The sequence below is a fragment of the Canis lupus genome, chromosome 4 (genome assembly GCF_011100685.1).
Source record: "Canis lupus familiaris isolate Mischka breed German Shepherd chromosome 4, alternate assembly UU_Cfam_GSD_1.0, whole genome shotgun sequence".
NCBI classification, from domain to species: Eukaryota; Metazoa; Chordata; class Mammalia; order Carnivora; family Canidae; genus Canis; species Canis lupus.
In genome coordinates this window covers 27,600,698-27,614,558 of record NC_049225.1, presented here as the reverse complement: position 1 = coordinate 27,614,558, position 13,861 = coordinate 27,600,698, and the positions used below count along the sequence as shown (strand labels likewise).

Genomic DNA, 13,861 nt, shown 5'->3' with positions numbered 1-13,861 from the left:
CCTAAGTGTGTGCCCTGAGGCCGATTACTTAACTTCATGTTGCAGTTTTCTCATCTACAAATAGTTGTATAGGATGGTTCTGAGAACTAAAGTTATTATATGAACAGAATTCAGTACATAATAAGTACTCAATAAATGTTGGCTAATTTTTTTCTTGGGGTTCTATTTAAAGCTATCTTCTTCATTCCCAATTACCTTAATCAGTCTGGGTCTAGAAAACTCTTGCCTTTGTTTTGAGTTCCATACAGACAGTGATATTGAGTCTCATTTTCTAATGCACTCACCTCTGCATTACCCTGGAACCCAACCCAAATCTAGAAGTCTAGGGATTCCCGATGGTATAGATCTTGTCTGAGCCATAGCCTTTTTTCCTCCCCTATAACCACATGATGCCTCTTGGGTGCTGCACATAGATGCATGCATACAGCAGATACTCAAAAAAAACTAATAAAAAAATGAAACCTTGGTGATCTCCTCTGTGTCCCCTTCTACCTCTTCTCCTTGAACTTCTTAGGAATGGCCCAAATACTTGTGTTCAATTCTTTAACTTGAAGCCATCCTATCTGAAATGGCCTTGTCTCATTTAACTAAACAACCCATAAGCTACTTAAGGTAACTTCCCTGGTGGGGGCTGAGTGCTATCAGCCCCTGGAATAACCAGTATCATGAAAAGAACATCAGACACTGCCGATTTTTGTCACCTGAACCCAACAGTGGCACATATGATTAGGAACACAAATGCTGGAAAAGAATCCGGAGAGTAGTAAAAACCGTTTTAGGAGCCTTGGAACTCGAGAGGGAACTTTTATATCCCCAAATAATTAAGAATAGTGGGAGATTAGCTCTGAAAAAAGAAAGCTCCAAAGAGATTCTTCAGTTGCTATAAGGAATTAAGAAACTTTTCTTAGTCTTTCTTAACAACTGGTCCCACTTTTCAATGTACCCAAAGAAAATCCTAACTATCTCCAAGGTCACTTAGGGAATCTGGATCAGCCCTGCCATTTCAAACTACAGGTTCTTCCCCATATTAGGACATCTAAGAGAACAATGTTAATGAATTCCGTTCATCTTTAACACAACTCTATAGGAGGAGAGAAAAAAAATCTTTTTCTTTTGTCTTTGCCTTTTGCTTTTAACAATATGTAGCTACAAAAGTAGCAAAGGGAAAAGAGGGATTATCTTTGCTGAAGTTTCCTTGCCAACAAAAGCACTCTGTTCTTGGGGTCATGCCTAGGAGAGAGAAGGGACTTTTAATGGAGAGATGTCTTTGGACACTCACCATAGTTTGTCAGTTGCAGATGCTAATGGAACCAGGCTTGACGACTGAAGGGGAAAATGGAATATGAAAGCAAAATGAAATAGGCCTATGAGGCAAGCATGTCATTTCTAAATGAAGGTTTCATGCAAAGGAGTTGAGTCTTTTCACAGCTGAAAATGGAATCTTTAAATAAGATAAAATAAAAGGATGCTTTGGCTTGTTGCAGGTTCTGTAATGAAATACAGTTTTCCTAATACCGTGTGACCTGCATTTCTCCCTGTTTTATGGGTGCTATTCCTTGACGTACAAACCCGTATTTTCTCAAGTCAGCATTTGATGATGGATGTCAAAATACAGGCCATGTATTATGCATATAGCATTACCGATTTAAGGTGTTTACTTGTCAAGTTGAAGAAATTCAAAAACGTCACCTCCACTGAATCTGCACAGCTGTCACTTGCAGTTTTTCATGCTTTTGAATGAAACTTCTGATGAAAACAGTTTAGTTTTCCCCTTCGCTATTCTGGGGAAGAAAACAGCTAGCATTTAAAATGCATGTTCTTGGTTATGTGGTTGGCTGAAAAATAGACATTCCAAAGTTTAGAAAGATGGACATTACACTGTCACTCGAAATTACTTACCCTATTCACAGTGTATCAACACAAAGAATAAAATTAAGTGCAATCAGAGAATGAATAGTAAATAAAACTTTTCTTTCTGAAAGTATGGCATTCAGTAGTATGAAATTTATACATAGGAGAGCAGAAAATAGGAAAACCCTTTTATATTTTGCTGGCATTTCATGCATTATGCACCTCCAAAAAAACAAGCAATTATTAAGCACCTGTCATTTCATTCCTTATAGATAGAGCTTCACACATACCATAAACCAGAATCAATCCAACATTGCCACATTACTGGAGAGTAAGTCAGGAATCTGGCCACACAGTCTATTTGGAATTTTGTCCTTGGAGATTTAGCAAGTGACTTTATATCGGTAAGCCCTTAATTCACTGATAAACCCATGTAGCCAATCCCCCAAGGGCAAAGAAGAGAAACCAAGTGAATGTGAACTTCTATCTGCCTCTCCTCTAGGGTCAGGAGCAAATTGGGTCTTGCAACCATCAGATTTGATGGTAGACCTTGCCATGTGCTTGACTTGATACAATTAATTTTCACCAAATGAATATATGAGGTCAATAAATGTCTCATGTTTATAGATTTCTATGCACATCCTCAAAGAAGCAGCCATTCAGCCTTGAGGTTATAGTTAGGCCAAGTTTGTTCTAATATATGCTGGGATTTGGGTCTGAAACACCCAAATGGCAAAAATCAGAAACCAAGTAAGCTACTTTCCAATTTACTATGCCCATGTTTACCATGTGAGGTCTGTGTTAGGCACACTGGGGGGGCTTTAGGACCCCTACAAGCAGGGGGCATATGCAGCAGTCAGGATGACGTCAGCTGCATGTGAAAAGAAAACAAAACTCTTCATTTGGGATTACACAAAAGGAAAAATATGTACAGTTGGCCCTTGAACAATGGAGGAGTTGAGGGATGCCAACCCCCCACTGCACAGTTGAAAATCCATGTATAACTTTTGAGTCTCCCAAAACTTAACTACTGATGGCTTTCTGTTGACTGGAATCCCTACTGATAAACAGTCATGAAGCCTACATTTGGTATGTTGTGTGTATTCTTACAATGCACACTATATTCTTACAATGCAGTAAGGTAGAGAGAAGAAAATGTTATTTAGAAAATCATAAGGAAAGGACTGCATTGTAGTTATCAAAAAAAAATTCGCTTATAAGGTGACTTGCATAGTTCAAACCTGTGTGTGGAAGAGTATATATAAAATTGTGTGTGTGTGTGTGTGTGTGTACATATAGTGTGTGTATGTATACAAAACCAATCTAACCAACCTCAGGAGTTTTTACCATAAGAAATATATATATATATATATATATATATATATATATATATATTTATATATTATATATAATCATTATATGTAAAATATACATAATTATCATATTGTATATTATAATCTTATTTGTATATACTGTATATAAAATCTCATGTAGTGAGAAATGGTTAGTTGGTAGTTGGTTTTGGTTCTATGGCTGGCTAATTCAGTAACTCAACGATAGTTCCTTTTATTTTATTTATTTGTTTATCTATTTATTTACTTATTTTTTGAGAGGGAGAGAGAGGGAGAGAAAGAAAGAGAGAGAGAGAGAGTGCAGAGGAGGGGAAGAGGAAGAGAGAGAATCAAGCAGGCTCGATCCCATGACCCTGAGATCATGGCCAAAATCAAAACCCGCATGTTCAAAAGACTGAGCAACCCAGACACTTCTCAAGGATAGTTCTTTCTATCATTAAGTCTTTCCAGTATTCAGTTGAGCCAGTCTCATTAACCTGGCTTTGTCTCAGCTGGTGCCACTGTAGTTGCAAGATGCTACCACAGTTCCAGGCACTACAGGTGCAAGAGCAATGTCCAGTGAATTAGAGAAATCTCTTCGTATGTGATTCTTTTTAAGAGCAAGGAAACACTTCCTAAAAGTCTCCAAGCAAACTTTCTCCCACTTCCCTTTGGCCAGAATCTGTCAAAACCCCTGGCTTGAGTCACCCACTGACAAGAGAAGAAGTAATCAATTGGTTTATGGTAATAGTCAGGATAGGTTAGGCTATGCTGTGGCGACAACAAAGCAATCCCCAGTGTCTTAAAGCAGCACAGATCACCTCTTCACTCACTCAGAATGCTTTGTGGTCTGGGTTACTGTACAAGGCTGCTGTCCAGCCTTCGTCTCCATAGTAACTCATGTTCTCATGGTTGCCACAGTCTGGGAGGAGAAGCAGAAAGTCAAATATTTGTACCAGAAGCAGTGGAATACACTGTTCTGTTCACTTTTCATGGGCCAAAGCATTTCCTATGCCACATGGAGGCACGGAGGTACAATCCTGTTGTCTGCCTGGAAGGTGAGGGGAACAAAAAAATCTATGAGCAAAATCAATAATTGATGCAGAGACTCATTTTTAGGGAGCTATCAAGGCAGGTTAGAATTATTTATCCTGGCCTCTTACTTTGTCATTCACAAAAGCAACACAGAGTTTATCCTGGGAGTGCTAATTATTGATCTGTAAATAATGCATAAACAACTCTTTCTTTGAGTGTGTATGTATATTATGTTATTCCCAAGCTCTCCATGTCTCTGACTTTTCTCCCTTCTCTCTTTCTTTTGTACTAGGGTTTACACCTCCAGGAATGGACAGATCCTCTCCAGATAACAGCCCAGTGCACGGGATGTTACGCCAGCCATCCATCACAACTGGAGTCAACATCCCCATCATTACTGAACTAGGTAGGGATGAATGTCAGCTTTGGGAAGATTTCGTTGTCCTCTCTTCCAACCATGTAGGATATGAGGTTACCCTGTTTCTTAGTTCTTTCAGCATAGTCGGCTCTAGTAGGGTTGGTTTGGGTGGAGGTGGAGAGAAGTATGGGTAGTAGTATGACAGATTACCAAAAGGAAAACTGATCTATCTTTCCTTTGACATGAATAGACAGTTTCCTTCATGCTGGTAACTGTTCTCAAAGGAGCTTGAGATGATGGATTTGAGATTGGGGCATAAATTAAGGAAGCGGGAGGAAAGGAGGAAAGGCATAATCCATGGACTCTTCTGGTGATTTACGTTGGAAGCACCTCCAGACAGCTCTTGCAATCAGAGCCCTCCACTGAGGTACAAAGCCTCAGGTCTAAGCCAGACCCATTCTGAGAATGGGCAATGGGCATTTAATCCATCCTAGCTGAACTTCTCAGCTAAAGGTCATTTTCAGCGAATGCTATTCTGACCTAAAATATGATGGTTTTTGAAGGGCCATGATTACCAGCCAGTGGAACCCAACTTTTAACCCGGCCATGGCACTCCTTCTACTATTTGTGAATTTGCAAAGCTGCTGAGTGGTCTCTTCCCTAAACCCCAAGACAATACTAACCATCTCTGGTGCTGGGTCCCCTTACCTTACAATGTGTTCTCTGTTATTCCCTCACGCTCTTCTTTTTCTGTACTTTCCTCCACTCCCTTTCCCCAACCCTTAAATGCTGTATCCAATTAGCTAAACCTGGCAAGTTGCCTTTGGTATCAGTCAATCAGGAAAAAAACAGTGGGACGCACATTCTAATGATAACTGAACTGGGTAAGAAGCACTGTTTTCCTTCACATCAGTATCTCCTTTTGTTCTGTTGTTGGTGTTTCCAACTATCATCGGCTTGTTTTTTATTTCACGGGCTGTAATAGAAAGACTACCCCATGGCACTGCTTTGAATGTGTTTTATTTGTGGCTCTGGTTGGAATCGACTGTCTTGTTCTGGCCTTTTTTAATGATTTTTTTCCCCACACAGCATCAGTAAACCTTTGATCACACCCATCTGACCTGGCAGTTGTTTCCAAAGCATCTTTGCTCTAATTCATTTTCTTTGGCCTGGGCCTTTTTTTCCCCCTCCTTTCCATGTGTCCCCCTGCTCTCCCGCCTTCTCCCTTATATTCCTTTTCCAACACACTGTCAGTTTGACTGACATGTCTTCACAGCTCTCAGAGAAGTCAAAGGAGAAATATAAAAATTTTAAGATAAGAAACCTAAGACGGAGCCTTTCCTCCAGCTGTTTATTTTCCTTTATTCTGACTTTATTTGCCTTTTCCCCCCCTTCTCAGAGGCTCTGGTTCTGAAGCCATAAAAGCAGCCAGATCCTATGGGATCTTTTCCTACAAAAGCCAGATTTCAAGAAGGGTGCCAAAGATGAGGTTAGCAGCCACTGAGGCACAGCCCTGCACTCTGACCCCCACCCGGCTGTCCCAGAGCCTCACAGAGATTCAGAGTGGACTCACCAGGAAGATGAAAGGTTCTGGTCATGACTACATTTGTCAGGCCCTCCACACTTCCCCGTGACTTGGTTAATAACTCTGTAAAAGGCACCCATCAGCAGCAGGTCTCAGAACTGGGGATTGATCTTCTAAATAGAGACAGCAAAAGTGCTGTTCTGCAGAGGGGTGGATAGAGAGGTGGGGAGCACCTGCCTTCGAATGACTCACAAATGAAACGAACATGCCATTCTCTTGGCCCCAAAATATATTTCAAAATAAGAGAACAGGCTTTTAACACAGTAATCTTGCTTGTGAGGTGTCTAGAAACTAAGGAATAAATTGTCCACCATTCGGCACTGCATTATTGTAGACATAGCTATTTATCAGGACAAATTCACTCAGGTCAAGGAGTATTGCACTATTTTCTGTTTCCAACAGTAGGAGAGGTGTCTTTTTCATGTTTAGAGAAGTTGGCTAAAAGCCTAGGTTTCTGGATTGCTCTTTTCAGGACCTTAGGGTTGTATGAGGCGCAGGGAGCTCATGCAGCCCAGACCACTGGTTGGAAAATTCATCCAAATATCTCCATCTCAGAAACCTTCAGAGGCATTTCAAAATCATTACTGCCAGGAATTTGTTTTTCTGTTTGGAGTTCATGTGCTGCCAACTAACCAGGATATCTCGATTTGTGATTAGGAGAAGAGAAAAGAGAAGGCTTGTGCCCCAAATCTGAGGCAACAATTCAGGCATTCAGTTAGCAAAACCGAATCCCCTGAAGCCTTTGTCCCTCACGAGATTTCTTCTGTGAGCTCAGAGAACCTTCCATGTGTTCACCTCACCCTTACTTTCTGCATTAAGCCCTATTTTCCTGGTGGTCATACCACCTTTGGCAAGCCGTCATCGTCCGACCACTTCGCCTCCCTGCATCCCACAAATATTTACTATTTACCTACATGTTCTGAGATGTGTTCTGCATTATGCCAAGCCATTAAAATGCCTTCTAAAAAGCAGAGGATACCAGGTTTTTAAAACTGTGTGGTATATTCCAGTCTTCATCCCGTTGGAGAGTTTCAATTGATGTTAGAGGGTCAGAGGCTTCTAGAAGTTCCCCAAGAAGGATATTTGCTTAAAGCCCTACTTAACCTGGTTTCTAGTCATCTATGACCATAAAACATTTGGGGAGAAGGATTTAAAAATCACCTGTTAGCATCCACATAATGACTGCTCTGTGATACATACAGGCTTTGGGTAACACTGTCTGTTCTCCCTCTGAGACTCTCCCAGAACAATACACAGGATTTTCACTGGCCCCCTGGTTCCTGCCTTGGGGTGCCTTCCCAATGACTGAAATGCCTGGCTCACTGACAGTCGTGTCATCTCTCCCTCCTTGTGGCCACTTCCCCTCCAAGTCTACCACCAGCCCTTCCCGGTGGTCTTGAGAAGGGGTAACCAACGCTATACCTTTCGGAGTGTCAATGCACACGCCATCCTTGGCTAGCCTAAGTAATTAAAACCATGCTCCTCTGTGTATTGTCCAGAGTTCATATTTTCTGATTCACCAAGCAGGAAGCCTAAACTGTGGCATCCAACATACTTTTGGGTAAATGGAGGTACCATTTGACTCTATAGAGTCCCTGAGCAAGCAAGAGCCTTGCTTCTGAGAGAGGCGGAAGGAAGCTGGGAAGTTTCATAATGTAGTAGGGTAGACAGATCATTTAATCAGAAAGGCAATCCTGAGAGCAGCTTACACTTGCCAAGGCCCTGGGCCACACTCCAAGCACAGTCTCGTAGGAGCTTCCTGACAGTCTTGTGAGAGCTGCTATTATTTCTCCCATTTTACAGAGAGAGGAGCTAAGGTGCAGAATGACGAGATGCATTGCCTGTACAGAGTTTGTACACAGCCTAGATTCAAAGCTTACTTGTCAGATCCCACATTTTGCACTTTTACCCACCAGCTGTGATTCAAGTGTTGCTGAGGCAAAGATGTTCCCCCATTAAATTTTTTCTCTGGGGAAACAAGATGGTGTCATTTAGAACTAATTCCATGCCTTGCCTTTTATCCTATTATCATTTATTCTGCTTTATACAATAAACAACCAAAAGTTGGGAAAAAAGTTATCCAAAAAGTTACTTTCAGGAAAAAAAATTAAAACAATAACTCTAGGAAAGAGAATTCACTCCTGATACATTTAAAAAGGAATCAGAAAAAGGAAACCTCATCTATTCTTTTCCTAAAAGCACCATAATTATTCCAGAAATCGCGAGCACTCATCTCCTCCCCCACCACACACTTTCTTTTCTATTACTTGCTCTGCAAAACTGATAATTTCTGAAGCCAAGATGGGAATGGAAATTAATTTGTCATTTAATTTTTAATAAGTTAAAGACATCTCAGTGACACAGCCAATCAGTCTGCACATGCCCGCCGGAGGAGTCCTTGAGGAATCCTCAGATAGAAATGAACTACAGCATCAAATGCTCCTTCTACTTGAGCTGCAGCACATAAAAGATTGAGCTGTTTAGAAGGGGAAAGGGAGAACGTGGGCGTCCCCCATGCAACTCGGAATGCACAGCAAGTCCTTGTCAGCAAGCAGCCAGAGACAGCCAGGATCCATCCCACCTGGGGTCACTGTTCTATCAAACAGGACCTGTCAGCGTGGGCCTGGATTCAAGGCTAGGGACACGAGGCCCTACCCAAGCCAACCCCGGGCAGCCTGTAGGTCCAGCCTACAGGTGAATTCCCTGCTATGCTCCTTTGCTGTGCTCCTAGTCTACTGCTCTTCGGTCTTAATAAGTCGCTTTCTTTTCCTGTGCCTAAACTTAGCATCCCAGCATGGCTACTCATGGCTACTCATCCTTGAGATGTGTCCATGTCTCAAAGGACTTGGCTACCGAAAAACACCTCAGGGTGTTTTTTGGTCATGATTCTAAAACTATACCAAAGGACTGACCAGCACTGTCCAGCAGTTCTCCAGTAGGTCTGCCATGGAGCAAGGCTGCTTGAACTCATTGCTCTCTGGGCCTGGGAAGCTTGAACAATCACATAGGAGCAGTCCATTGAGTCCACTGGCTCCCACCCCCAAGATTCATCTACAGCTTCTCCCATGCTTTTCTTTCCTTTTCAGTGACTTCAGTGTTGCTAAGCCAGTGGCCTGCTCTTTCTCTGGCTTCACTGTTTGTATGTGGTCTTTTGAGCTAATTCTCATTTTACACTTTTTCTAGTGAATGATACTAATGTTCAGTTTTTGGACCAAGACGATGATGACGACCCCGACACAGAACTGTACCTCACGCAGCCATTTGCATGTGGGACAGCATTTGCAGTCAGTGTCCTGGACTCGCTTATGAGTGCGGTGAGTGGGTGCGGGATGTGGGAGTAGAGCACCTCCAACCCCCAACATCGGTGGTCCAAGACTAGAGCATGAACTCTAGGGAAGAGCATGACCACACAGAGCTTGCAATCTAGAAGCAGATACCAACATTAGTCAGACTCTTGTGCAAATAAAAGTTGGATTATGAATTCTTGAAATTGTGAGGAAGAAAAGGAAGAGGGGAGATTTTATGAGGAAGAGTAACCCCACCCCTACCCCCAAAGAAGGAAAGCAAATGCAAAGGCCTGGTGGTGAAGGAAACTGACCATCTTAAGGAGGCCAAAGAAAGACTTTGTAGTTGGGCCATAGTGAGAAAGGGAGAGGAGAGGATGAGGCAAGGTTGGACCTATACGACCAAGAAACCCATTTTCATGGCTTCATTTTTTTAAGATCAATGAGGAGGCATTGAAGGATGGTTTTAAGCTGGCAAGTCATGTGATCAGGTGTATGCTTTAAGAGGATCATCTTGGCTGGTGTGTGGAGGATGGCTCTGGAGGCAAGATGGCAGCAGGAAGTCTGAGGCTACTAAAGTTTGGATGAGGATAGGGTTAGCAGGGCTAGAGGGAGATGGGAGCATCTAAGTAGTGTTGGTCAGGAAGACTGATAGGACTTGGGGATAGATAAATATAAGCAGAAGATGGAAGAGGACAAAATGTGAAGGGTGACTCTTACGTCATAGCCAGGTCACTGAAATATAAGTCCTGGGAGAGGACCATGCATGAGGATCAGGCCTGGCCAGTTCTCTGCTGCCGGGAAGGAATGACGTGGTGGTAAAGAGAGGAAAGTGGGTTATCTGAGGGATCAAAGGCATCATTAATTTCTTTTATAATTTGATAGGTACCAAACAAACAAGGCATTGTTTTGTTTTGTTTTTTTTTCACTTTTAAGACCAAAAATGAATAACAATTAAAAGTAGGCACTAGTTCATCGAGCTATCTTGAACTGAAAAAAGGCAAAAAGCAGACACTTGAGTAGGTTATAAGTGGGGATTGTGAGGTGCTCCCACTGAGTGTCTTTATTTATCATAGAGAAAAGCCTCTTTATTTTGGAATTCTCAAATTCACCACTTATGAAAATACATACATAAGCTGGATAAAAACTGACCTTTGAGGAATCCATGAAAAAGTTTTATTGAACACATTAAAGCCATAAACATAGCTCAGAGAGTTTTTATACACATACATATCTTAAAGTGCTTAAGAAGGCTATTCTCCTGAATGTGTTAAACAACTGATATGCTAATTATGCATTATTCTTCTCTATTCATTAAAACTAATCCCAGAAGAACTTCTATTTGAGGAAAGAAAAAACATAAAGCTTTTAAAGACTAATTTAGGTTACTCTGTTTTCCTGAATGTGGTCCAACTCTAAGCATATCTTATTTAAAAAATTAGAATTATGGATGTAAAAATAATTATGAAACCCTATTCATCTGAATGAAGGTTGACTACTAGGCATCATGCCATACCTTTGCATGATGCCTAGTCAAGAAGGAGAAAAAAAGGTCACTAGACAAGGCACTCCTGGTTTTCCAGAATTTGGGATTTCATTCTGATGGCCTGATGGTTCTGGGCCCAACCATTCTCTACCTGCTAGTGATGTTGGGCCCAGTTTGGGCCAACTCCTTAAGCAAGCCAGAAGGAATGATAGAAGCTACAGGATGTGCTCATACAGTGCCAAACTGTCTGTACTGGTCTTCGGTTTCAAAGGGATTTCTTTAATTCATCTCTTTTAGAAATTTCATTTTACTTCTGATCTTAACTACAGGATCAGAATTACAGAGATTACAGAAGACTGATTTCCCTAAAAGATGATTAAACTGTGTTTTTTTTTTTTTCCAAGAGCTGCAAAATACTCTGTTAACATTTTATAAAATCCAAACTTATAAAAATTTGTTTCTATGTATCAGACATTCAGGATATTCCAGGCAGGAATTAGCAAGGCCACTTTTTCATACATGATTAAGAATTTCAAAATGTTGAGTGCAGAGCTTTAAGCCAAGCGAGGGCCCCTTTGAGCATGGACCGTGGGTGACCCCACAGTCTACACACCCATGAAGCCAGCCCTTCGTACCAATGAGCCGCTAAAATGGATTTTAAGCAGCAAAGAACTTCACCCCTACACAACAGAAGGGGCACTCGGTGGCTATGGGGTGGGGCTAGGGGGGCACATCTGGATCTGAGCTGCACAGCTATTTGTCTGTAGCCCCACCACAGAGTCAGTTTTTGGAAACTCAGATGAGAAATCAAAGTGGGTTGGTTTGAAATTTTTAAAAAGCCATCTCTAATCTCCTTTGAAATGCAAACTGAAGTGTCTGGGAGAGAGTGCCTAAAAGCATGTATGGATGCCACGGGTCTGCCAGCAGCATTCCTTCTGAATTCCAGCCTGGGAAAAAAAAAAGAGTATCGAGAATCTAGTAACTGTCATTGTAATCATCATCGGCTTCATTTATTGAGGGCCCAGAACTCTGCGAGGCACTTCAGCTACAGTGTCTGATCTTTTGGACAATAATGTGAATAAACCTGAAGCAACACATATTTAACCGATGCGCTGATGGGGACTTTTCAAATCATTAGTCAAAAAGCCCATCCGATTATTCCAGGCCTGGTTTTCCTTGTCTGGGATGAGCAAGTTCCACAGTGAGGTCTTTTTTTTTTCTCCTCCCCTTTCTCTAGAAAGAGAGAGAGAGCACAAGCAGGGACAGAGGCAGAGGGAGAGGGAGAAGCAGGCTCCCTGAGCAGGGAGCTCCATGCGGGGCTCGATCCCAGGACCCTGGAATCATGACCTGAGCCAAAGCCTAACCGACTGAGCCACCCAGGCCCACCCCCACAGTGAGGTCTTGAATTGGATCTGGTTCAACAGACTCACTCGAATCTGGGCCTTCAGACAAAAATGTTACCTGTGATTTCTTTGCATTCCACCCCAACCCTAATTTATGAAAAACAACGACAACAACAACAAGAGATTAGTCAAAAACCAAGGCAGTAACTAGAAGGAACTGAAAACGTTGGCAGGAATGTAAATTGAGAAATTGAGACTCCTCCAAGCAGCGGGAGCCAGAGGTAAGCTTCCATCTCAGACAGTTGCTTACAAGCAACGTCTCGACGTTCGCACACACACTTCCTCAGATGTCCATGATCTGCTTTTTCTAGCCCCAAAATTGCCACTTAATCATGTGTCTAACCGTCCCCTGAATATTGTCCTTCATAACTCAACTCCTGCTGCTTGCTGCTTCATTTGTTAAAAGAACAGTGTTTTGATTCGTCATAGGCATTCCTAAACAGATAGGGATGTTGCAGACATGGCCTCGTGGCTTTCTCCTGCTAATCAACAGCAGAGACACATGATCAGAGGGAATAATTATGCTTGTGGGTATCTGCCTCTAGGAAGAGGCTCACAACTAAGCAGTGTATTCAGCAAAAGGTACCAGCCTGCCCCCAGCCCCCCCGCCACCACCAACACACACACACACACACACACACACACACACACGAAAAAGATGAAAGGAAGCCTCTCTGAATTTAGAGCTGAAACTGGTGCTCAAGTGTTGGACTTGACTTCCACACCACTACCTTCTCCCACCTGCAGCCTCAGTTTGAGTTGTATCTGGCCCCTCCCTAGGCAGAAAAGTCATGAACTATGAGCCAGACTGCTCGGATGCAGATTCCAGAACCAGCATTTATGGGCGGGATACACTTAACTTCTCTGTGCCTCAGTTTTATCATCTTTAAAATTGGAATAATAATAGTACCTACCTCACAGAATTGTCGAAGATCCTCAAATGAGTTAAGGCTGTAAAGTGATTAGTGCAGTGCTTCACACATGACAAGCTCGATATTGTATTTATCATTATTGATCGTTGCCTTCCTTGGGCACTGAACTGAATGCCAGGCACTCTTTCAATGCCAGGGATTTAGCAGTGAAGAAGAAAGAGGGAGACCTTGGCCCTCATGCTGTTGGAACTTTCATTCTCATGGGCAATAATTATGTAAATGATTATGTAAATCAGTAATGACAGCTACTTATCAGTAGTAGTCAATGAATAATATCAAATGGGCAAAACTGATTTGAGGGTGTGGAGACGTGTGTTAGCCACAGTGATCAGAGTGAAGTTGTCTTAGCTGAAGACCTGGAAACTGACACTGAAAAATCAGGAGAGAGCACCTGGGGGTAAGGGTGATCAGCTTTCCACGGCAGATGCAAGATCAGGGCTAAAGCTAAACAGTGGTGCTGAGCTGACTTTGATGGGCCTGAGGAGGTAGCTGAAGGCCATCGTGGTTGGAATGTTGTAGATATAGGTGAGGGACATGCAAGAAGCAGTCAGACGGGCAGAGCTATCGTCCACACTGTGAGTATTCTGAGTACAAAG

General features: G+C 42.3%; 1 protein-coding gene across 1 annotated transcript in view; it reads left to right on the top strand.

Moving 5' to 3' along the window:
• KCNMA1 (potassium calcium-activated channel subfamily M alpha 1) overlaps positions 1–13,861 on the top strand; it is a 711,483-nt gene that overhangs the window by 668,512 nt on the left and 29,110 nt on the right. The window contains 2 exon segments of the mRNA NM_001003300.2: positions 4,510–4,623; positions 9,344–9,474. Coding sequence (NP_001003300.2) covers positions 4,510–4,623; positions 9,344–9,474 — 245 coding nt within the window.